This window comes from Neofelis nebulosa, chromosome X, assembly GCF_028018385.1.
Source record: "Neofelis nebulosa isolate mNeoNeb1 chromosome X, mNeoNeb1.pri, whole genome shotgun sequence".
Classification (NCBI taxonomy): domain Eukaryota; kingdom Metazoa; phylum Chordata; class Mammalia; order Carnivora; family Felidae; genus Neofelis; species Neofelis nebulosa.
This window is the reverse complement of record NC_080800.1, coordinates 16,470,530-16,495,955: the sequence shown is the minus strand read 5'-3', so window position 1 is coordinate 16,495,955 and position 25,426 is coordinate 16,470,530. Positions and strand designations below refer to the sequence as shown.

Here is a 25,426-nt window from a genome sequence, read left to right as displayed (position 1 = left end):
AATGAAAAGCAGTACCATTTGTAATTGCTCAAAAAAATACCTAAGTATAAATCTAACAAAACATGTATAGGACTTTATAGGACTTAAATACTGAAAACTAAAAGTGCCAATAAAAAAATTCAAAGATCTAAATATAGAGAAAGGCATGCTGTGTTCATAGGTTGGAAGACTCAGCATACTAAGGATATCAGTTCTCCCCAAATTCTTGTATAGGTTTAACACAAGCTTATTCTAAAAGTTATATGGAGGGGCGCGTGGGTGGCTCAGTCGGTTAAGTGGCCGACTTCAGCTCAGGTCATGATCTTGCGGTCCGTGAGGGCTGTGAGTTCGAGCCCCGCGTCGGACTCTGTACTGACGGCTCAGAGCCTGGAGCCTGTTTCAGATTCTGTGTCTCCCTCTCTCTGACCCTCCCCTGTTCATGCTCTGTCTCTCTCTGTCTCAAAAATAATGTTAAAAAAAATTAAAAAAAAAAAATAAAAGTTATATGGAAAGGTAAAGGAACTAAAATATCTACTACAAGATAAAAATAAAGTGGGAGGATCCACTCCACCCAATTTTAAGACTTACCATATAGCTTTAGCAATCAAAATTCTATGGTACTGGTGAAGGGATAAATACATAGATGAATGGAATATAATATAGAACCCAGAAACAGATGCATACAAGTACAGCCAGTTGATTTTTATCAACGCAAAAGTAATTTAATGGAAAAAGGATAGGCCTTTTCAACAGTGGTATGTGGAGCAATTACAGATCCATGGGTAAAACAATAAACTCATATGAAAACTAATTCAAAATATATCATGGCGAAATTAAGAGTATACTTATCTTGAGCACTGAATAATGTATAGAATTGTTGAGTCTCTATGTTGTACACCTGAAACTAATGTAACACTGGTAACTATACAGCATTTAAAATAAAAAATAGAAAATAAACTTTCTGCTAAAAAGACACAGACACACAAATCAACTCAAACAGAAAAAAATATGTGTCATGGATTTAAATGTAAAATATAAAACTTTTAGAATTGAGACCTAGAAGAAAACCTTCAGGACTTTGGGCTAAACCAAGAGTTTTTAGACCAGACACCAAAAACACAATACATAAGAGAAAAAAAAAGTAGACTTTATCAAAATTCAGACATTTGCTCTATGAAAAAGACCCTGTTAAGGGGATAAAAAGACAAGGCATAGATTGGGTGAAAATATTTGCAAACTTGTATCTGAGACAGGGCTTGTATCTGGAATATATAAAGAACTCTTAAAACTTAACTAACTTAAGCCAACCAATCCATTTAGAATTCTGACCAAAGAAATGGACAGATATTTCTCCAAAGAGGATATATGGATAGCAAATAAGCATATGAAAAGATGTCAGTATGGTTAGCTATCAGGGAAATTAAAATTGAAATCATGAGATAATCACTACACACCTATTAGAACAGCCAAATTAAAAAATAGTGACAATACCAAATGTTGGTGAAGATATGGACAGACTGGATCCCTCATGCATTGCTAGTGGGAATGTAAAAGGATACAGCCTTTCTGGAAAATAGTTTGGCTGTTTGTTCAAAAACTAAACATAAACTTACTCTGTAACCCAGCAGTGATAGTCCTGGGCATCTATCCCAGAGAAGTGAAAACATATGTCCAAACAGAAGTCTGTACACAAATTTTCATAGCATCTTATTTGTAATATCAAAAAATTGAAACCAAATGTCATTCAGTAGGTGAATGGTTAAACAAGCTGTGGTACATCCATGCTGTGGAACGCTACTCAGCAACTAAAAGGAATGGATTATTGATACATGCAGCAGTTTGGATGGATCTCAAGGGAATTCATACTTCATGAATAAAGTTACATACTGCATAATTCCATTTATATAACATTCTTGAAATGCCAAAATTGTAGACCTGGAGACTACATTAGTAGTTGCCAGCGTTAAAAAATGGGCAGGAGGGAGGTGGGTTATAAAGGAGCAGCACATAAGATCCTGGTGGTGATGAACTGTCAGTATGTTTATAGTGGTGGTAGATACAGGAACCTATAGTGTGATAAACTGTGTAGAACACATGCACACACAAGAACCTGTAAAACCAGTGAAATCTAAATAAGGTCTGGGCTTTGTACAGTATACATTTCCTGGTTTTGACAGGAAGTTAATGTAAGATGCAACCCTTGGGTTAAAGGTATATGGGACCTCTCTTATTTTTCCAACTTCCTGTGAATCTATAATCATTTCTAATTTAAAAGTTAAAAACAGTCAGCACTAGATAAAATTCGATGTCTATTCTCAATTAAAAACTTAGTAAAATAGGAACAAAAGGGTGTTTCCTTAATGTTATTAAAAAACAGTCTCACTGGGCCCCTGGGTGGCTCAGTCGGTTAAGCAGCCGACTTCTGCTCAGGTCATGATCTCTCGGTCCGTGGGTTCGAGCCCCGCGTCGGGCTCTGTGCTGACAGCTCAGAGCCTGGAGCCTGTTTTGGATTCTGTGTCTCCCTCTCTCTGACCCTCCCCCGTTCATGCTCTGTCTCTCTCTGTCTCAAAAATAAATAAACGTTAAAAAAAAAAAAAAAACCAGTTTCAGACCAATAGCCAGCATCATGCTTGATGGGGACATATTTTAAGGCAATCTCATTAAGATTATGCCTGCTGTTTTCACCTCTATTTAACATTCTGGGAGAGTTTACTAATGCAATTAGACCAGAAAATCAGAGTATTAAAAAGAATAAAGGATTACTATTCATAGTTGATATAATCATCTACTTGGATAATCTAAGGAAATCACTAAAAAAGTTCTTTAAAACCAGTGAGAGTCTAATAAGGTGGTATTATACAAAATATATTAAGAAATCAATAAGTAGCTTTCCTAGTTAGAAATGGGTAATGGAAAAAAAAGTCATCCAAAACAGTAAAAAAGATTAAATGTTTGAAAATCAACATAATAATCAAAGGGCAGGAACTAAATGAAAAAATTAGTTGCATTAAAGAATAATTTGAAGGGGCGCCTGGGTGGCGCAGTCGGTTAAGCGTCCGACTTCAGCCAGGTCACGATCTCGCGGTCCGTGAGTTTGAGCCCCGCGTCAGGCTTTGGGCTGATGGCTCGGAGCCTGGAGCCTGTTTTGGATTCTGTGTCTCCCTCTCTCTGCCCCTCCCCCGTTCATGTTCTGTCTGTCTCTCTCTGTCCCAAAAATAAATAAAAACCGTTGGGAAAAAAAAAAATTTAAAAAAAAAAAAAAAAAAAAAAGAATAATTTGAATAAATTGATAGGAAAGCCGTGGTTCTTTAAATTATTTTCAGTAGGATTTAAGGTTTGTTTTTTTCTTATTGTTTTTTTTTTTAAGAATCGAGGGTAACTTTTTATTCTGTCTTGAATGAACCCAGATTTTTAGTTTTTAAAAAATTTCTTACGTGTTTAGTTACTTTATAGCTTATCTGAGCAATTAATAGTAACAATTTTTAGTAAAATGCTGTTATTAATAGTGTTTATGTTTAATATATGCAGCTAGAATTAGTCATGGAGTTATAACTGGAAACTATATCTTTGATTATTTTTTCAGAAATAAGCCTTCCTGCCAGGTTGTGTTTATACCTGTGGTAATTTTTAAATATGTATACACATATTTTTTTTAATGAGTGAGTAGTTTGGATTGTTTTTTCCCAAGTAAATTCAACTCCCAACTTGTCTAAAGCACTTTGTGTTAAGATCCAACTTCTACACAAATAGGAATTTTGCTTGAATGTTAAGCTCTAATTTATTGTGTATTTGAGCAAATCCCATTCTGTCTTGTTTTACTTACTTGCAAGCTATTATTGCTGCCTTCTTTTTGTTCATAAGGATGTTCGTAAGACTGTATATCTTTAAGTGATTGTTAACCATTATATTATCACTAACGTATGTTGGGTTCACTTCAGCAAACATTTAAGCACCACTTGTTTTACCAATGTGGAGACAGAGGAAACAGGTTCAGGTCCTTTTGCCACAGTCACATAACAGAAGTTTGGGCTTTTTTTTTTTAAATTTTTTTTTTAACGTTTATTTATTTTTGAGACAGAGAGAGAGCATGAACAGGGGAGGGGCAGAGAGAGAGGGAGACACAGAATCCGAAACAGGCTCCAGGCTCTGAGCTGTCAGCACAGAGCCCGACGCGGGGCTCGAACTCACGGACCGTGAGATCATGACCCGAGCCGAAGTCGGACACTTAACCGACCAAGCCACCCAGGCGCCCCCCAGAAGTTTGGGCTTTGAAGCCCATCATCACGCTGTATCTGTTTTAGATAGGAGGGCTTCATTAAGCCTCTGGAAACCAGATGAAATCATTAGACTTGTTCCTGAGACTCTTAAATTAGCCAACCCAAGTAATGCATTATAGAGTTATCTAGTACTCAGATTTTTAGCCCTCTAAATGGAAGTGGATCCATTAGGATATGAGACTCATCAGAATCCTCTCAAATATTTGTACTTGTCATTTTCTCTGGCAAGATGAGCAGGAGGAAAGAGAAGCTAACACTGAACCCCCTAGACCCTGAACTTTACCAAAACCTGCAGCATAACTAGTATACAGATCTTACGGATTAGAAAACTGAGGCTCATGTTAGGTAACTTGCCCAAAGTCACACCTACAGTAAAGGGCAAAGTCAGGTTTTGAAGCTTAATATGTCAGACTCCAAAGCCCATGACCTTTTCTCTACACTGTGATTTCCCAGACTTGTCTAATCACAGGAGTCACCTAAAGTACCTGTTTAAAAAATGAAATACCATGAGGCCATGGGGCTTCTGGAACTTCTGACTCAGCTTGGGATAAGGCCAGGTAATATATCCTTACCAGGAGTCTTAGGTGATTCTGGTCATCAGACAGATTTGGAAAATACTACCAACTCCATTAGAGTACTAAGAGGTGGGACTTGAAGGTATTAGGAAAGCAGGAATAAGTTTGGGAATTTAAAGGGCCTTAAACAACAAGTTGACAATTAGTTTTCAACACAAATGAAATAAGAATAGTAAAATTGGGGGGCACCCTGCTGGCTGTCAGTGGAGCATGCAACTCTTGATCTCCGGGTTGTAAGTTCCAGCCCCATATTGGGTGTAGACATTACTTCAAAATAAACATAAAATCTTTAAAAAAAGAAAGAAAGAATAAAAAGATTAGTAAAATTGGATTCTGGAAATCATAAAATTGGTTTAGGTTCCTTATTTTGTGCAGAAAAACAGTGTTTTATTTTCTTAGTATTTCTCTTTCAGATGACAACATTTAAATGATTGTTCTTTCATATTCTCCTTGTTTACACTTGGGAACAAAGGCACCACTGAAGGATATAGATAAAACTGTAGTTTTGATGCAGAAGAGAAAATAGGAGTTAGACTTAGAAATAGCATCAAAACAGGGGCGCCTGTGTGGCTCAGTCGGTTAAGCGTCCAACTTCAGCTCAGGTCATGATCTCACAGTTCATGGGTTCAAGCCCTGCGTCCATCTCTGTGCTGACAGCTCAGAGCCTGGAGCCTGCTTCAGATTCTGTGTCTTTCTCTTTTTGCCCCTCCCCCTGTCGCGTTCTTTGTCTCTCAAAAAATGAATAAACATTTAAAAAATTAAAAAAAAATAGGGGCGCCTGGGTGGCTCAGTCGGTTAAGCTTCCGACTTTGGCTCAGGTCATGATCTCACAGTTGGTGGGTTTGAGCCCCGCGTCAGGGTCTGTGCTGACAGCTCGGAGCCTCGAGCCTGCTTCAGATTCTGTGTCTCCCTCTCTCTCTGCCCCTCCCCTGCTCACACTCTGTCTCTCTCTGTCTCTCAAAAATAAATAAATGTAAAAAACTAAAAAAAACCCATAAAAACAGCTTTAAATACAGAATCTGTAATTTTCTCAGGTGTAAAAGCTCTACAAATTTTAAATAACTTTAATCCTTAAAGTCACAAGATTATAACATTCTCAAGCTGGAAGAGCTCTTAGATATCCACATATTTTATGGATGAAGAAACCACAACTCAGAGAGGCTTAAGGACTTGCCCACAGTCCTGTGGCAGACTTTCAAATCCATGCTGACCAAGGTTCCATCAAACTCATGGATTGCAGATAAGTACCAGAAAATAATGACTTTTCCACAATCATACTGCTTTTTAGAAGTTAGTTTAGTGGCAAATCCTGTTTACCATAGATTCCCTACTTTATCTAATTTTATGGTTTCTTCTTTTAAATGCCCTACTGAGAGTGTAAATACATTCAAAGGGATCGCTTTTAGGAGATTATGCAATTTGAAATACTGTGTCTGAACAATATGTTAGAAAATGAACCATTGCCTTCTTGGAATAGTGTATTTAACAAATGGACACTTTCAGAACATGTGTAAATTGTGGAGGAACTCAAGCTTTCTCTACTTTTTAGTATCAATTTTTATTTTATAAATAGAGAAAAATGAGCATAGGTAGATGTCTGTACATGAATTCTGACTAATATGATAGCATTTCTGTGTAGGAGTATGAGCTTTGAATTCAGACTTGAGTTTGGTTATCTTATCTGCAAACCTGATAGCTCTGTGATCTTGAGCAAGTTCGTAACTCAAGTTTTTCTTCTCTGCTATACATAATAACATACCTCGTGGTTTATTAATGGTTGATTGGGATTAAAGAGAGAATATATGTAACATGGCTAACACTGTACTTCGAACAAAAAAACCACTGTGTAAGTGATGATTGCCATTAGTATTTCCTTGAACCAGTAGTTATTTATAAGAATGCTAATTTCTGAATGAGTGCTTTATTTTACTTCTTTATTCAGGTTCTTTATCATAATCAGAAAATATCTGTACAATTCCTGATTTGAAACATTTTGTATTTACTTTATGATCTAGATACAATCTTTATAATTTTTCATAGATACTTGAAAAGAACATTCTTTTTACATTATAAAATTCAATATCTACCTATTCTAATGTAAATTACTTCAAATACTTTGTCCTTATATTGTTCATTATGCTAGCTTATACTAGTGTGCTGAAGTTTCCCCTTCTATTTTGTGTTCATTTCATGTTATAGTCCCCAAAACATCTTTTGTGTTTTGTTGTTATTCTGTGACTTAATGTTGAATACTACTTTGCATTTATTATTTTTAATGTCTTGTTTGAACAAATAACATGCTAATTATAGAAGATCTAAAAAATAGTGAAACCTATGCAGAAGGAAAATAAACAATTTTACTCTTCTGTGAAATATCATTATTAAAAGATTTAAATGTGATTAAGAGTAGGGGTTTTAGATTCAGATTTGGGATTGAATTTAGGCCCTGCTTATTAACCTTAGGCAAGATATTAGACTTCTTTATTTATTTTGACAGATATTTATTGAACACCTACTGTGTGCCAGGCATTTTGCTAGGGCCTGAGGATATAGTGCTTAAGTAGATGGACATACTCATCTTGAATTAATTTCATTTGTAAATTAGTGATAATGCCTCATAGAGTTGGTAAAAGCATCAAAGGTGATCTATGGTACTTAACATTTGCCTGGTGTATGGTAATTGCTCAGTAAACAATAGCAATTATTATCACTATATGTATTTTAAGCACTAATTATATTTTTAGTCCAAATCAGATGACCTTTTTAATTGGATTAAGGTTTTTGCCTTACATTTTATTTTTGGCCTTAATTTTACACTTTATTTTTATTTGTCCCTTGTGCTATTTTTACCTGTTTTCTTTGAATTTCTCTTTAAAGCAGTAAGTATTTGGGGGGGGGCTTGGGGGGTTCAGTCCAATAGGCATCCAACTCTTAATTTCAGGTCAGGTCATGATCTCACAGTTCATGGGTTCTAGCCCCATGTCAGGCTCCACACTAACAGCACAGAGGCTGCCTGGGATTCTCTCTCCCTCTCTCTGCCCCTCCCTGGCTCTCTGCCTGTCTCTGTCTGTCTGTCTGTCTGTCTCTCTCTCTCAATAAACAAACTTTTTTTAAAAAGGCAGTAAATAGGGGCACCTGGCTGGCTCAGTTGGTTAAGCATCCAACTTTGGCTCAGGTCATGATCTTGTAGTTCATGGGTTGGAGACCCACATCAGACTCTGTGCTGACAGCTAACCCTAACCCTAACCCTGGGGCCTACTTCAGATTCTGTGTTTCCCCCTCTCTCTCTGCCCCTCCCACTTGTGCTGTGTCTGTCTCTCAAAAATAAAGGGTAAAAAAAAATTTTAAGGCAGTAGTAATTTTATTACTGTGTATATATATTGTAATATATATAGTAATAAAATAAAATATATATATATATATTTTTTTGAAGGTTTAATTATTTATTTTTGAGAGAGGGGGAAAGAGAGAGAATCCCAAGCAGGCTCTACACTGTCAGCATGGAGCCCAGTGCGGGGCTCTATCCTATGAACCATTAGATCATGACCTGAGCTGAAATCAAGAGTCAATCACTTAACTGACTGAGCCACCCAGGCACCCCAAGAGAATAGTATAATGAACTACCATATTCCCATAAGCCACCCTCAAAGATTATCAACTCATGTTTCATCTATACTCCCCTCACCCCCCATACACACTCTCTCTTCTTTTCCCTGCCTCCAGTGGATTATTTTGAAGGTAATCCTAGATACATCAATTTATATGTAAATATTTCATTTGTATTTCTTAAAAGATAGACTTTTAAAATACATAACCACCATACCATCAAAACTCATAAAAATGTCAATAATTCTGTAACAGCATCAAATTCTAGTAAGACACTTTTCTTTTAAATAGACACTTTAAACTTTACATTTCTTACATTATTACTTTTGGAATAATTTCTATTGTAAGTTTTTTATTCTTGTGGTTTTTTTTTTCTTTTGACATGCAGATTGTTTTTGTTTGAGGAGGTTATGAAATATTGAAGAAAGAATTATAGAGCTGGAAAGACCTGGGTTTGAGTCTTACTCTTGCTGTTCACTAATTGACTTTGCTGAGCCTTGGTTTCCTCATCTGTAAAATAGGACTGAATTATACTACCTCATGTTCTTAGGGTTGAATGTGATGCTTTCGTAAAGTACTTTTTATAGTCTTTGTCAGTTATTATCTTCTCTAGTGATTTGGGCTGCAATAAATAAATACAATTTTTGGTTATTGTATGGTTTCTCAGAACGTTGCAAAATGTATATTTATTAGGTAATTACGAAAAATAGTGATTTTTAAATAATTCTTTTAGGAAAGAGAGAATTGAGAATCTTTTTCTCCATTCTTCCACTACCTCTTTTGTGTCCACATTAATTTAGCCTGAGATTACAAATCCTACCTTTAGCTTTCTAAGGTTTTATATTGTTTATATACTTATATCAGCTATTTACTCTTCATTACTGACCCTTTCTCCTTTAGTGGGGTTAATTATTTTATTCATTTGTTTGTAAATATTAAGTTGGTGTCAGTATACTTCACCAGTTCTTTCCGACCTCAATATTCTTAAGTTCTTACTTTGATTCTCTTTCAATGGTCTAGGACATACCTTTGAACAAATTATGAAAAAAGGTACTAACAGGATGGTGAACTTTTATAAGACTTTGCAGATCTAAGAATAATTTCCTGTGACCTTTGTACATGAAAAACTAGGACAAGGTATACAATTCTTAGTTCATAACTTTCCCCTTTCAGCTCTCTGTAAGTCATTACTTCATTGTCTTCTGGCATTTTATTGTTGCAGAGGAAAAATCTGAGGTCAATCTGATTTTAGTTCCTTTGAAAATAACCTGTTTTTTTCTGCTTGTATGCTTGTAGGATTATATCTTTATCCTTGAAATTTAAAAACATTTGCCAGGACATGTCTTGGTGTTGATGATCTCTGTTGAACCTTCTCAGTCTCCAGTCTCAGGTATTTTTTTTCAGAACTGGAAAGTTTTCTTATACTTTTGATTGATTAAAATGCTGTTTTTTTTTCTTTAGGAACATCTGTTATTCATAGATTATTTCTATGTCTGTCCTCCATAGTTTTTTAATATTTTCTTTCATTTTTTTTCATTTATTCAAGTTTGTCCTCTGTGGCATGGATTCTGTTTTCTGCAGTGTCAATTCTGATATTTGCTGTTCACAATGCAGATTTAATTTTGGCTACTGTGTTTTCATTTCTTAATTCTTACTTCAACATACTCCTGTTTCATAAGCAGAATTTCCCTTAGGGGTACACTCTAAGAAACATAAGATGGGGTTCAGGCCTAAAACTGATCTATTTTCTGAGGCCATAACCACAGGACCAGACAGAAAAAAAAAGCTTCTGAAAGGGTCCTCTAAAACTTAAAAACATAGATATAACCAGAGGTCATTTCTACCCTAGTCTAGAAAGTAGAACAGTCCTGAGTAATAGCAGGTGTTTAGTTACTCAAGGAATAGCAAAGCAAGCATAAGGGCACCTTAACTAGAAATAATGGATTTTTCTAATATATTGGTTGTTTTTTTCTCATTATAAAAAGAATAGATAATAAATGCATATAATTTTGAAAATACAGTACAAGAAGAAAATCCTAGGACCCAGGTAACTACTGCTAAGATTTTATATATGTTTTGCCAGTTACATGCACACATTTTGGGGGGGTGCAAAATTGGGGTCATACTATATAGTTGTGTATCCTTTTTAATTTAATATATTACAAGCATATTTTTGCATCATTAATTTTTTGAGGCCCTTATTTTAAGCATTGCATAGTATTCCTACATATGAATAGATGTGTTATGATTTATTTAACCAGTCCCCTGTTGGTCATCTAGATTGTTTTCTATTTTTCAGTATAATGAGTATGATGAATATCACTGTACATAAGTCTTTATGCACATCTCTGATATTTCCTTAGGATAAATGAGGAGCTGATTCTTAATCCTGTCATATTGGTAAGGATTATATACATTCCTTATTAAGAATATAAAATGCTTGTTTCTTATTGTTTCAATGTGATTGCATAGAAGATTCTTTGGATTCTGAATAATTTGATGGTATCTGAACTGAAATTCAAGAGAGGTTTCTTATGCCTCATCCTCAGCACCTTCATGCAACTTCTATTCCATATGCTTTGGGCAAGAAGACCACTGCTCCTATCAGGGAGCTTGGAAGGCAAATATACTTGTGGGAACTTGAGGGTGGTAAAAGAATATTTATATATTGTCCTTGTTTATTCCTACAACCTGGGTCTCCAGATTAGCACAGTAGAGCTCTGGAGCCTTTCTTTTCCTCCTCCCTTCCTATTATTTCAGGTTCTTATTCTCTGTGAGGAATTCTTTTCTCCCAGTGTTCATATGTATATTTCATTTTTACATAGGAGGATGTCAGTAGATACTTTCTAGTAATCTCAAGGTAGCATTTTACTAATCATATATCTTTTTTTTTTCTTTTTTTTTTTTTTTAGTTCTAGTATACTCATACATGATGATCTCCTACTGGGCTCAAAGCATTTTTAACGTATTTTATATTTTCTTCAAAGGTATCAAACATCAACCCAGAAATGTGCATTGTTGTAACATGCCATTACAATAAAACAATCTGTTTAATAAAGTTGCTTAAAACGAAACTTTTATTTAGTAAAATATTCGTATTTTTTAACATTTCAGATTTTTTCTTAAAGTACTTGGGAATACCCTAGAAGTCCTGAAACCTTGGTTCAGAGTTACTGATTTGAATTGTTCATCCTCTTGAAACCAGAAAGATGATCTTAAGTGATCATTTTATATCACAACCTTAGAAGTTATTTTGAAAACAATTCCTGCTGAAATGCAAGCTAACAGTCTCCTTTGTCTGATTTGTTCTGATGAGACCCATATTGTACGTTATTCTAAATTTTGACTTTTACACATTTCAGACTAACGGAGTAAAGCATGATTAGCATTTCCTAACCTTTTCCAGTATTTCACATAATATTTGCATATGTACAATCTGCCAAGCTCTGTAGTTTTTGGCTGGATGGCATAATGGTGGGATGAGAGAGGATAAATACATTTGCCTCACTTTTAAACTATCCTTTTTGTCTGTACTCATTCTTTGGCCACATCGTATAAAAATATACCACATGTATGAATGATCTCTTTCACCCTGCTTGGTGGGAAATTGACTATATTAGGTGGTAAAATAAGTATCTCAACACTCTCCTGTACTTCCTCATTGCTCTACATCTTTAGAAGTTAACTGTAGAAGTGTATGTATTACACAGTTCAGGCAAAAGAGAAGGGACAGGAAGTAGCATTTACTGAGCGTCTACTGTCCTTTGATGTATTCATTTAAATGCAACATCTTTTTGAGATAGATATTATATGCATCTTACAAATAAAGACACTGAAGCTCAGAATGTTGAGTAACTTACCCAACATCAGGTAACAGCTGGGGTTTAAACCTGGTAGCGAGGTTCGACCACATGTGTTTTGAAACTGTAGAAGTTGAAATATCAAGTCAGACTGATGGCCCATTGTAGCCTAATCTTTAGTGAAGCCAAAGGCCATTTTCAAAAAGGAAACTTTTTAGCTGCAAGAGTAATTATGCTCATTTCTAATAGATAACATTTGAGTCCTTATTTTTATGAAATGATACAAAAGATTTGTTGAAGGAAAAGTGCTTTTTAAAGTAGATATTTGTAAAGCTTCCCCAATATGTAGTACAACATTGGCTTTTATATTTTCCTGCCTTAAAATTAAATTGTTCAAAATTTTCAGTCTTTGCTAAACTCACAAAGGAAGTAGATATTTTTGCAAAAGGTAGAGCATAAACTGCCTTTAGATCATGTTTCACTTAATTTTTTTTTCAGATTGCTTTGTTAGTATATTACTGTTAATTAGCTGAATGAGGAGCCTAGAAAAGAAAATACATTGTAAAATTTATGGATTACATGAAGATGAAAATAGTGAAGAGGCTGATTAGCAGATTCAGAAGTCATTCTGTAGAGGCTGTAGTAATACTGTAGAAGATCACAACTAGAAAAAGATGAATCAAAAATTTGAGGTTTTCTTCATGAGACGAAGCGTAACAAGTATGGGACTTAGTTGCAGTAGAAGGAAGACAAGAATTTAATTGACAGAAAACTTAGTATGACTCAGCAATGTGTTTCAGACATTTCAAAAACAATGCATATGTGAACTGAATTAATAGAAGTTTGTTATCTAGGACAGGGGAGGTGATAATGTTCCTTATTCTGCATCGGTTGTATCAAGGTTGGAGTGTTAATTGAATGCAGTTCTGCATACCACCCTTTAAGATGAATTGAGTGCATGCTCAGAAAATTAGTCTCATCTGTCTAAAAGGAATGTTTGAAAGAACTTGAGTTATCCAGTGAAAAACAGACTCAGGATGATTTACAGTCATAGGTGTAGATTTACTTCCTGTGATTTTGCAGATAGACTACAGGCAAGTTAGTCATCGTATGTTAGTAATCCTATTAAAGGGAATTTGTAGCTGAGGAAAATTACTATATGATGAAGAATCTTATCTAGCAGCCAGTACTTTTTCTGAGATAGTTTAGTAGGCTACCACATGAGTAGTACATTCTTGTTCTGATAGTTTTCAAATCTAGGTGAGAATGGCAAAAAAAGAATTGAAGCATATGTTTATTTGGAACAGAAGACTTTCAAGATCGCTTACCAATCCTAAACTTTTTTTGGTTCAAAGATTAAAAGGACTTTGTGGAAGTATTATTTTATCCTCAATGAAGCTACCTCACCTTAATAATAGTAATTTGCATTGGTACAGTTCTTTATGATTTATAAAGTACTTTCTTTTGAGTTATCTCAGTTTTGAGTCTAACACTAACCCTTTGGGTAGACGGGGCACGTATCCCCATTTTAAACAGATAAGGTAGTAGGCTAGAGACTGTCTGAATTGCCAAAAATCATAAAACTTGTAAGTGGCAGACCTAGCGCTCTATCTCTGGTCTACCATTCAAAGTTTAGTGCTGCTTCTACTATACCAGTTTGCCTTAAAAAGTAAGTAAGTTATAAGTTGTGATTCTTGCTTTGTATGCACTGGAAATTACATGGAACAGATGGTTCTCAAATTATATTCCCATGGAAAGTGTAATTGTAGCTCAGTTAGACCAAGGGTTCTAAGAGTCAAATAATGGGGATCCATTCAGCAGATCTGTGTTTTAGAAAGAGAACTCTGTGTACAATTAATGAGAAAACCTAGTTTGCACTACTAGATGAATGATGGTACCATTCACTAAGATAGCAAATACGGGAGAAGTAGCAGATTGGTGGGCCATGAAGGGGGTGACTGAATGTTGGATATAATTAAAATAGCTACCATTGATTGTTTATTAAGTTCCAGACCCTGTGCTTAGGATTTTATATCCTTTATCTCACTTAGCCTTTACAATACCTCTCTGAAGATGAGACTTTTTACTCTCTACTTTTCATATGAAGAAACTAAAGCATAGTTTAGATAATTTGTCCAAGGCTTCATACTAAGTGTAAGAGCAGAAATTTGAATCTAGGTGTCTGACTCCAAAACCAGCATTCTTATGACCTAGTTTAAGGTTTATCTGTGATGTTTGGATAAAAACGATCAGTATTCAATTGAGTAAATGGTTGTGGGTTTTGGTAGAAAGATGTATCCTGGAGTTATTTGAGTCCTTACCATAGCAGAAAGCAATACTGTAGCTTCTGAAAGTGTCTTAGGATAATAAAGATTTTATACCTGCCTCCTCCTTTTCTGCATTTTAGCACCGTTTCTGTGCTTTGTAATATTGTATATGTATTCCCTAACCTAGATGCATACTCTATGAGTGTTTGAAAATAAAAGGTGCTCTTTTTATGGGTCAATATACCTGTGAGACCCTCTAGGATGGATCTCTAGGTTGGGGGTCATGTTTTCTTAACCCTTCATCTCCAGCTTGGCACCTAAATCTTAGTGTGAATGAAATGAAACGGGTGGATGAATGGATGGATAAACAGGGATTTAGAGAGTAGACAGAGTTCAAATTCAAAGCATCTGCCTCATGTGGGTAGGGTAATGGGTGGGCTACCTTTCATATCCTAGTTAATAATGCTCCAAAGATGGTTAGCTTAGATCCTTGTACATTTGTTGAATTGACAAGTGGTCAGGGGCATTTACTCCTTTTTTCATTGAAGTAATAGAGAAGATGTTGTGTTCCTGACTTCTGGTTTTGTTTTGTTATTAATTACACAAGTAATACATATTCATTGTAGACACATCAGAAAATTCAAATACGCAAAACAAACATTTTAAATTGTCTAAAATTCTACCACCCAGAAATAGCCACTGTTAACATTTTGGTGTATACCCTTCCAGAGTTTTTCCCATAGAAATATATACATTGGAACATGTATATATTTATTTAAAATGGGATCATTACAATCCATATTGTTTTGTAAACTGCTTTTTCACTTATTACATGTGACTGTCTTTCCATGTCAATAAATTTACATCTTTATTATCATTTTTAATGACTGTATAGTATTCCATTATATGGATGTACCATCATATATTTAACTAGTTCTCTATTGTTAAGAATTTAGGTTTCCAATTTGGAGTTCTTTTTGGAAAAAGTTATGGTGAGCATTCTTGTATGTACATCTTTGCACACTTGTTTTAATACAGACTTAGATTATCTTCCTAAAAGGTTGTGCTGATTTATACTTTCCCTAGCAGAGTATATCCTGAGTGCTCTTTTCCCCATACTCATATTAGTGCTGGGTTTTATTTTTTCTGTAAATCATTACCAGTTTGAGAGGCAAAGGTATCTTTCTGTTAAATGTGTATCTTTGATTAGTACTAAGGCTAAACTCTTTTTTCCCTTATTGCTCATTTCTGTTGAGGTTCATCATTTTTCTCTTACAGGTTGGTAAAACAAAGGTCTTTATGTCATTGAGGATACCAGCCCTTTGTCATATGTTGCTTTTTTTGTAATCAATTTGTCTTATCTTTTTTGTGTCTAGTAGATGACATTTTAAACTTTTATCAATTCAAATGTCATTTTTTCTTTATGATTTCCACCCTCCTTACCCCATAAGTATTATTTACCTATATTTTCTTATAATACTTATATAATTTTATTTTTGACATTTAAATGTTTAATCCATCTGGAATCGATTTTGATATGGAGATTTAGCTTACTTTTCAAATCCTGAAATAACTAATCATTGTCCTGATTAATCAGTCAATGGAGTTGGATTTTAGAATGTGTTTTGCCATAGAAAGTATTATAAATGATGTTTGGTGAGATTTAAATAATACTATTTGTAATTCATTTAACTATTAAAATAAACTCAAGGACTCACCTGGAAAGGTAATCATCATTTGTTATATAATTTCCATGGAAAAATGCTTTTATAGTTAACTTTTAAAGCACAACCGGTTGCATATTGACAACTACATACTTATCTGGTGGTTTGGTACTTCATTAGAATCCTGTAGGGGTGAAAATATTCTATTATGATTTTTCTTTGTCTGCCTTCATTTAACGTTAACTGATGTGAAATCTCTGTTGGTAACTTTCTGCTTGCTGTGCTTTTCACAGAATGGACAGCAAATTATGGATGAACCTATGGGAGAGGAGGAGATTAATCCACAAACTGTAAGTAAAATATTGTATCATAAGGGATATAGATAAATCAGATACCATAAAATTTAAGTATTCTTATTTTTTAACTGGACGAAATAATGATTCTACGGTATTAGAAACTTGTTTATGATTTCTTAATTTTACCAAAATATAATCTTGAATATGCCAGTGCCTTTTTTTTTTTTTTTTTTTTTTTTTAGTTTATTTAGTTTGAGAGAGAGAGAGAGCATGAGCAGGGGAGGGGCAAAGAGAAAGGGGGAGAGAGAGAGAATCCCAAGCAGGCTCTGCACTGTCAGCACAGAGCCCAATGTGGGGCTCAAACTCATGAACCATTAGATCATGACCTGAGTCAAAATCAAGAGTCAACCACTTAACCTACTAAGCCACCCGGGGCCCCTGCCAGTGCCATTTTTAAAAACCGTTTAATGGAATGCCTGGTGGCTCAGTCAGTTAAGTGTCTGACTTTGGCTCAGGTCATGATCTCACGGTTTGTGAGTTTGAGCCCCACATCCAGCTCACTGCTGTCAGTACAGAGCCTGCTTTAGATCCTCTGTCCCCCTTTCTCTCTGTCCCTCCCCCATTCGCACTCTCTCAAAAATAAATAAAACATTAAAAAAGAACTGTTTGATAAGACTGATCTTACGAGAAAGACAAAATAATGTTGCTTTGTGTTGTTGAAAGTTTTTCATTAGTACCTTACAGCTTATTTTTAAAAAAAATCACGCTAACCATAGACACATTAGGACAAAAATATAAAGTGATTCTTTATAGAAATATTTAATGTATGGGCACCTGAGTGCTTCAGTTGGTTAAGCATCTGACTCTTGATTTCGGCTCAGGTTTCGTTGAGTTTGAGCCCCGTATGAGCCTTAGCGCTGACAGTGTGGAGCCTGTTTGGGATTCTCTCTCTCTGTCCTTACCTCCCTCCCTCCCTCCCTCCCTCACTCGCTCACTGGCTCTCGCTCTCTCACTCTCTCGCTCGCTCTCTCTCTCTCTCTCTCAAAATAAGTAAACATTTTTTAAGAAAGAAATATTTAATGTAGAAGATAAACGTTCACCCCTTCCTCATCTTGTTTTTTTATTTACTCCTAAGTCCCCAGCACCTAGACCAGTGACTGGGACATAATAGACACTCATTAAATATTACATGAATGAATTAATAAATTCTCCACCTATAAGAGATTCATTGTTAGAAGTTCAGTTATTATCTTTTTATTCCATACATAAGATCATTATTACTGATACTTACAAAATATATATACTCTCCAACTGTTCTTTTCACCTACTAAGTCTTGAACATCTTTTTATGGCAATACATGCAGATCTGCCTGTTTTAATTTATTTATTTTTTAAGTTTGTTTATTTTGAGACAGAGATAGTACGAGTAGGGAGGGGCAGAGAGAGAGGGAGACAGAGAATTCCAAGCAGGCTCCATGCTGCCAGCGCAGAGCCCAACACAGGGCTTGAACCCAGGAAACCATGAGGTCATGACCTGAACCAAAACCAAGAGTTGGATGCTTAAAACTGATTGAGCCACCCAGGCGCCCCAATCTGCCTCTTTCTAAATTGTTGCATGATATTCTATTTTATGCATGTCCTAGACTTAATATAATTTTCCTCCTATTTATTTTTGGGAACTTGTGTTTCAGTAGGATATAGTTTTAGAGAAGGATGTGCTAGAACAATGGGTATGAACATCTAAATTTCAATAGACATTGCCAAATTGCTGTCCAAACCAAAAAGGTTGTAAAAGTGTCAGTGTATGAGAGTATCTGTTCAAGCGTATCCTATTCAACCCTGGATATTATTAGACATTATTTTTCATTCAAGCCATTTTAAATAAATAATACTTTCTCATTTCAGTTGGCATCTCATTTGATTATTAGTGGAGTATCCATGTATTACTGGCCTTTGTATTTTTGTGTTTCACCAACTTTCTTTTGTGTTGCTTATTATCTCCTCATGGTCTATATGATCAAATACATTCTGGATATTAGCTCCATGTCTATAATGTCTCTTGCAAATGTTTTCTCCCTATTTAACACTTATTACGTGGTCTTTCATTGTATGTGTACAGAAGTTTTCATTTTTAAATGGTCAGATCTGACTTCTGGGTTTTATATTTCAGTTAGAAGATCCTTCCCAGCCCCAAGGTGATAAAAATATCCTCTTACATTTTCATCTGCCACCTATGGTTTTGTGTTTTACATTTAGGTCTGTGGTCTACTTGGAATTTTAGTTCCCATTATGATGTAGAAATCTCACTTTTCTTTCCAAATAGCCTTTTGTCCTAACCTCTACTTACTGAACAAATAAAATCTATACAGCTTACTCATTCAAGATTCCTCTTTTATCATATATAAAATTGCCATGTACTCCATGTATTAGTTTCCTAGGGCTGCCCTGACAAAGTACCACAAACTGGGTGGCTTGAAATAACAGAAATTTGTTCTCTTCTCATACAGTCAAGAAGACTAGAAGTCCAAAACCAAGGTGTTGACAGAGTAATGCTCTCTGAAGGCTTTGGGAGAGGATCTTTCCTTGACTTTTCCAGTTTCTGGTGCCTGTCAGCAGTCCTTGGTGCTCCTTGGACACATTACTCCAATCTCTACCTCTGTTGTCACATGGTGTTTTCCCTATAAGTCTCCATGTCCAAATTGCCTTTTTCACATAAGGATACTAGTCATTGGATTAGGGCCCATCTTACTCCATTATGACCTCATCTTAACATTATTAAATCTACAAAGACCTTATTTTCAAATAAGATCACATTCATAGATCCTGGGGATTAGAAATGGAATATACCTTTTTGGAGGACACAGTTCACTTCATAGCATCCCTGAATGTCTCACATACATTTTCAATTACTGTACTTTTACTATGTTTTTTTTATGTGGCAAGGCAAGCCCTCCCACCTTTTTACTTTTCAGAATTGTGGTCTTATACATCTTCCAGATGAACTTTGCAATCAATTTATCAAGTACTCCTGAAAAGGTTATTGGGATTTTTATCAAAATTCCGTTAAATTTTCTGATTAACATGAAGAAAATTATTTTAATAATTATTAAATAATTATTAAATAATTTAAAAATTATTTTAATAATGTTGAGTCTTCACTTCCCAAGAACATTTACTCTGATATTCTTTTATATCCTTTATCAAAATTTTATGGTTTCTTATAGTATTATACATTAATCTATTAAGATAATTCATGGGTATTTTATAGTTTTTGTTATATTATAAATGGGATTTCTTTTCTGCTGTCTTCCATCCAGTTATTGCTAGTATATAAAAATGTTTTATGTTTTTTATGCTTTTTAACATCTTGGGAAAGTTTTCAGAAATCATGCAAATTGTCATGAATATTTTGTCACTTATGAAAAAGTAAGATCATTGTACTCCTCTTAAAATCATCAGTAGTTTTGTGCTTCCTTTAAATAAAGTCCGAACACTACAATGTGACCTATCAGGCCCTGTATAATAAGGCCTTTGTGTACTTCTCTGTGTCAGCCACATTCCTCTGCCCTCTCCTGAAAGTGTACTCACTCCAGTGTATCAGGTTCTCTTTTGCTTATGGACCTTCATGGGTGATAGTCCCTCTCCCAGATTTCTTTTCCCTTAGCACCTCCCTCCAGTTAATTCCCAGTCATCCTTCAGGTCCAAGTTTGATATCCCTTCAACTGAGGTATCTTCCTGACAGAACTACCATTTCCATTTCTGCCTTGAGCTAAGTGTTTTTCCTTTGTGCTTCCATAGCAACCTGTGAGTATACCCTAAATGGCAATACCACATTAGATCCCATTACTTATTTACTTATTCCCTAGTGAACTGTGAGCTGCATGAGGCATTGACTGTGTCTGATTTATTCCTTGTTTTAAATCCAGTACCCAGTAGGTGTTCAATAAGTGCTTGTTAATTAAATGAATGCATAAACTAAGTGTTAGCTAACACAGGGTCCCAGGCCTGTGCCTGGGACTTGTGCCTGAGGGTACCTTCACAGTTAGTCTAGATTTCTACACCTCCCAAGCTATTTGAGGCATTCTACTTCATTCATCTGTAGTATATATTTATTAGCATTTAAGCAAACATAAAAACAAATAGTAAGTGTTAATATTGATTTTTCTGCCACCAGTTACCTATGTTTCCTTATGTAACACTTTCTTTGGAAGGAAAACCTTCAAATTTTTTATTCTCTCTAGTTTAAAACCATTTTCCATTGTGATATTGTATGCCTTATACTTTCCCTCAGAACATTAGTAACATTTACATCTGGAAGAACATCGCATTTTAGAGATAGGGTCGAAAAAACGCAGGACTAAAATATTACTAGCAGTGTGGATCAAGTTGTTTAGCAGAGCATTCCAGATTATAGGAATTAGGATTGAGTATAAGACAAAAGCCTAATATTTACTAGTTCTTTAATGGTATTAAATCCAAAAGATTGTCAAAATATATATTAGCCTTATACTTTTAAATTGTATTTGCCTTTAGTGTACAATTAAAAGTTTTCATTTTGTCAATTACTGATAATTTAAATAGCAAAAATGGAGATCTTGCATTAGTTATGTGTTTGATGCATAACAAATTACCCTGGATTTAGTATCTTAAAACAACATAATTTTCTTATCTCACAGTTTCTATGGGTCATAAATCTGAGAGACCCAGCTTAACTGGGTCCTTGGTTCTCTGAACCCTTGGTTCAGAGTCTCACAGATTGCAGTGAAGGAGTTGGCCAGGGCTAGATTCTCATCTGAACTTTGAAAAAGGTTCTGCATCCAAGCTTACATGTTCATTAGCCCAGATTCTTGGCCCATAGAAACTGTGATTAATAATTATATCAATGGGAGCTTTTCAACTGGTGGGCTTTCTTGTAGGTTGATTGGCCCCTTTTAATGTAGAATGTAGAATATGATGAATAGCCAGTTTTGACCACAATAAGACCATAAGATAGATGGAGAGTAACAAGAGAGAATTAGCCTGGGTCCTTTATTGACCTAATGATCTTGTGACACCTCTTCACTCTAATTTACCCTCTTACCTGTGGACTGCTCCATGAGAAAACAAATAGGCACTTACCTTGTTTGAGCCATTGTATTTTGGGGTCTTTTTGTTATAGCTGTTTAGTCTGTACTCTGACTACTTCTAATCGTTCATTAGCCAAGTACTTAGTGAGTTTCTGTTAGGTACCAAGAACTCTGCTAGGCTGTTGGAGGCATACAAGCATTTAAGGGAAACTTTTAAGTCTTTAAATGGAAAAATAAAGTTGTTTTTGTCCTCTTCTCTTCTGGTAAATAATCACACAAAATAGCAAGGAGAATAAGAAACAGAAACATGGTCTTTGAAGTTAGAAGACTTCTGTAATTTGAACCACAACATATAAATATGAGAAGCAGATAAAAGAGTCAGAACAAGAGGACCTAAGTTAAAGGACCTAAGTGCTTTTAGAGGGCTATAGGGGCAGGAAGTATGCCTTATTTATTGCCCTCACAGCCCCAGAAGAGCTCAAGAATGAGGTTGCCAGGTACCAGGGAAAGTGGAAGAATGCCATGAGGCTGAAAACAGAGATTGGTTGAGTGTCAATATAAACAGCCTCCATTCTCTTCCCTCTCCTACCCCTGGAAGAGATAGAAGATATTTTATAGAGAAAAATGAATCACAGTGGCTCCAGACTTAATAGAACCCAAAGTATAGTAGGAAGTGGGGTGAGGCACTGGGCTAGAAACAGGGAGATCAAGTGAGAACCTACTACTAAATGGTGTTATGCCCCCCTTCCCTTACCCATTACACCAACCAGGACCGTATCTTCAGGCAGAAAAGTAAAGTCTTCTTTCCTGAAGAAATTGAATGGTCTTTCATAAAAGTCCTTCAGATACTGACATTTAGGAGATCTTTAACGTAAAGGCTGCCTACTTGGCCAACTAACCTACAAAAATGCCTGACAGTTGACAAGCTCCAGGACATCTGGTCTACTCCCTAGTGCCTCACTTTTAAGTATGACTAAAAAGCCCAGTATCACTAGACATTTGAGGAAGGCTTCTAAATGAAAGAATAAGCTCTTGAAGGAACAATGTAGAAAAAAGGAAAAAGAAAAGTCAAATTACTATCTTTTGAGTGTTAAGAGACAAAATTGATAATCCTAAAATAAGAGTAGGGTGCTATTTTTATATAATCAGAAAAAGAATAAATTCTTAGAATTAAAAATGGGGTGGGGGGGGGGGGTGCCTGAGTGGCTCACTTGGTTAAGCGTTCAACTCTTGATTTTGGCTCAGGTCACGATCTCAGGGTCATAACACTGAGCCCCATGTCGGGCTCTGTGTTCTGCTTAAGATACTCTCTCTCCCTCTCCCCACTCTTTCTCTCTCTTTAAAAAAAATGGGATAGGGATGTCTTACATTTTAGTAGAATATTTAGAAGCTAATGTTAAGGAAATCTCCCAAAAAAGGGAATAAGAGAAAGAGATAGAAAATAGGAGATAAAAAGAAAAAGAAGCAATCTAACATCTGCCTAATAAGAATTCTGGAAAGAGACAACAGGGAAATGGAAAGGAAGAAATTAGATAAAGATACTTGTCCCCCACATTTTAATATCTCTAAAATTAAAATGTTTGTTAAAGTCAATGGTGTGACACATTTAAATTAGCATTTTTTTCTTCCATGATGATACAGTGATAATCATTCTCTTAGATTAAAAAAAAAATTCCCCCAACATGAGGACTGTGAGTCTCTGGATTTAAACAGCATACCGAAAGCCTATTAATAAAAACAAACAGACAAGAATACCTACTCTCAAGAAGAATCATTATTGTGAATTCTCAAACACCAGTGCTCAACAACCCTGGAAGTTTTGCTATGGACTGAATGTGTCCCCCCAAAATTTATATGTTGGAGCTTAATCCCCAACGTAATGGTTTTTGGAGGTGGGGCCTGTAGGAGGCAGTTAGGTCATGAGGGCAAATGCCTCGTGAATGGGATTAGTGCCATTATAAAAGAGACCCACAGTCGCTCCTGGGTGGCTCAGTCCATTAAGCTTCTGACTTCAGATTCCGCCTTCGGCTCAGGTCATGATCTCACAGTTTGTGAGTTTGGGCCCTGTGTCAGGCTCTGTGTGGACAGCATAGAGCCTGGTGCCTGCTTTGGATTCTGTATCTCTCTATCTTTCTCTCTCTCTCTCTCTCACTCTCTCTCTCTCTCTCTCTCCCTCTCTCTCCCTCTCTCTCCCTCTCTCTCCCTCTCTCTCCCTCTCTCTCCCCCTTCCCTCCCTCCCCCCTCCCTTTCTCTCTCTCTCTCTCTCAAAAACAAACATTAAAAAACGAGAGAGAGAGACCAGAGAACTTGCCTGCCCCTTCTGCCATGTGAAGACACAGCAAGAAAATGACTGTCTATGAATGAAGAAACAGATTCTTACCAGACACTGATTCTGCTGACAGTTTGGATATGGACTTCCCAGCCTCCAAAACTCTGACATAAATCTCTGTTGTTTAGCATAAGTGACTCAGTGTATGGTATTCTGTTACAGCAGCCCAAATGGACTAAGACAAGCTTTTAGAGATTTTTAAAAAATTTTTTTAATGTTTATTTTATTTTTGAGACAGGGAGACAGAGCATGGATGGGGGAGGGTCAGAGAGAGAGGGAGACACAGAATCCGAAGCAGGCTCCAGGCTCTAAGCTGTCAGCACAGAGCCCAACGCGGGGCTCGAACTCACGACCGTGAGATCATGACCTGAGCCGAAGTCAGAAGCTCAACCGACTGAGCCACCCAGGTGCCCCATTTAGAGATTTTTTAAATATCATGTATAAAGGACTGGATATAAGAATGATATGAAACATTTCAACATTGAGTTAGAAGGCAAGGAATAATGCCTTTGAAATGCTTAGTGAAAATGATTTTCAACCAGGATATTTTCAGACATATACCTATTTTTAGGAAGTTGCTGGAAAATGGGCTTTGCCAACACTAGATGGTTGTTAACTAAGAAAAAGACATGTGATTCAGGCAACAAAGGATCCAACATTTATAAGCACAATGAAGACAGTTCCTTCCCATTGTGATGAATAAAGGGTACTTCAGAAGACTGGTTCATTCTGTAGGCTTAGAGAGTACTCAGTCCAGATTGAAGCAGACAGATGATTCCAGGAAGGCTGTCTCCTAGGGAAAAAAAATAGAAGTGATGAATTATCCAATAAGTTGGAGTATTGAAAATTCACTTAAGAGGCAAAGTGAGAAGAATTTGAGATAGGCACCAAGAAAGCAAATTCTAAAACAAACCAACTTCAAACTTAAGAAGAAAACAGAAGTTGTACACAAGAAATATAACTGGAGTATATTTCTTAGCAGTGAACAATGTTTGCATAGTCACAATAATTATAAAAGCTAAATATTGATTTAACCATACCTTGCAATGTGAATGTTAAGTCATCTTAGAATAGAACGTCTGAAGATAATATCTGACATTGATGAGTCAAGAGGAAGTAATATAAGGTTATTCTTTTTCTTAAGTTTTTATTTAAATTCCAGTTAACACAGTATAATATTAGTTTCAGCTGTACAATATAGTGATTCAGCACTTCCATACATTACCAAGTGCTCATCACAGCAAGTGTTCTCCTTAATCCCTATCACCTGCCTCACCCATCCACCTGCCCACCTCCCCTCTGGTAACCATCAGTTTGTTCTCTATAGTTAAGAGTCTGTTTCCTGGTTTGCCTTTCATTTATTTCTCCTTTGTTTATTTGTTTTCTTTCTTAAATTCCACTATGAGTGAAATCATAATTTGTTTTTCTCTGATGGACTTATTTCACTTAACATAATACTCTCTAGCTCCATCTATGTTGTTGTAAACAGCAAGATTTCATTCCTTTTTATGGCTGAGTAATATTCCTGTGTGTGTGTGTGTGTGTGTGTGTGTGTGTGTGTGTGTGT

The 25,426-nt window shown here is 35.8% G+C and overlaps 1 protein-coding gene across 6 annotated transcripts in view; it reads left to right on the top strand.

Moving 5' to 3' along the window:
• The window catches only part of RPS6KA3 (ribosomal protein S6 kinase A3), a 120,474-nt gene that overhangs the window by 15,811 nt on the left and 79,237 nt on the right, over positions 1 to 25,426 (top strand). For 2 of the 6 annotated variants that reach the window (XM_058713836.1, XM_058713832.1), the window contains exon 2: positions 16,462 to 16,518. In XM_058713836.1, the coding sequence (XP_058569819.1) occupies positions 16,477 to 16,518 (42 nt within the window). In that variant the 5' untranslated portion in view covers positions 16,462 to 16,476. Of the gene's footprint in view, positions 1 to 9,733; positions 9,828 to 10,736; positions 10,838 to 16,461; positions 16,519 to 25,426 lie in introns of all 6 variants that reach the window. The other 4 variants (XM_058713834.1, XM_058713833.1, XM_058713838.1 and 1 more) reach the window with 4 other exon arrangements.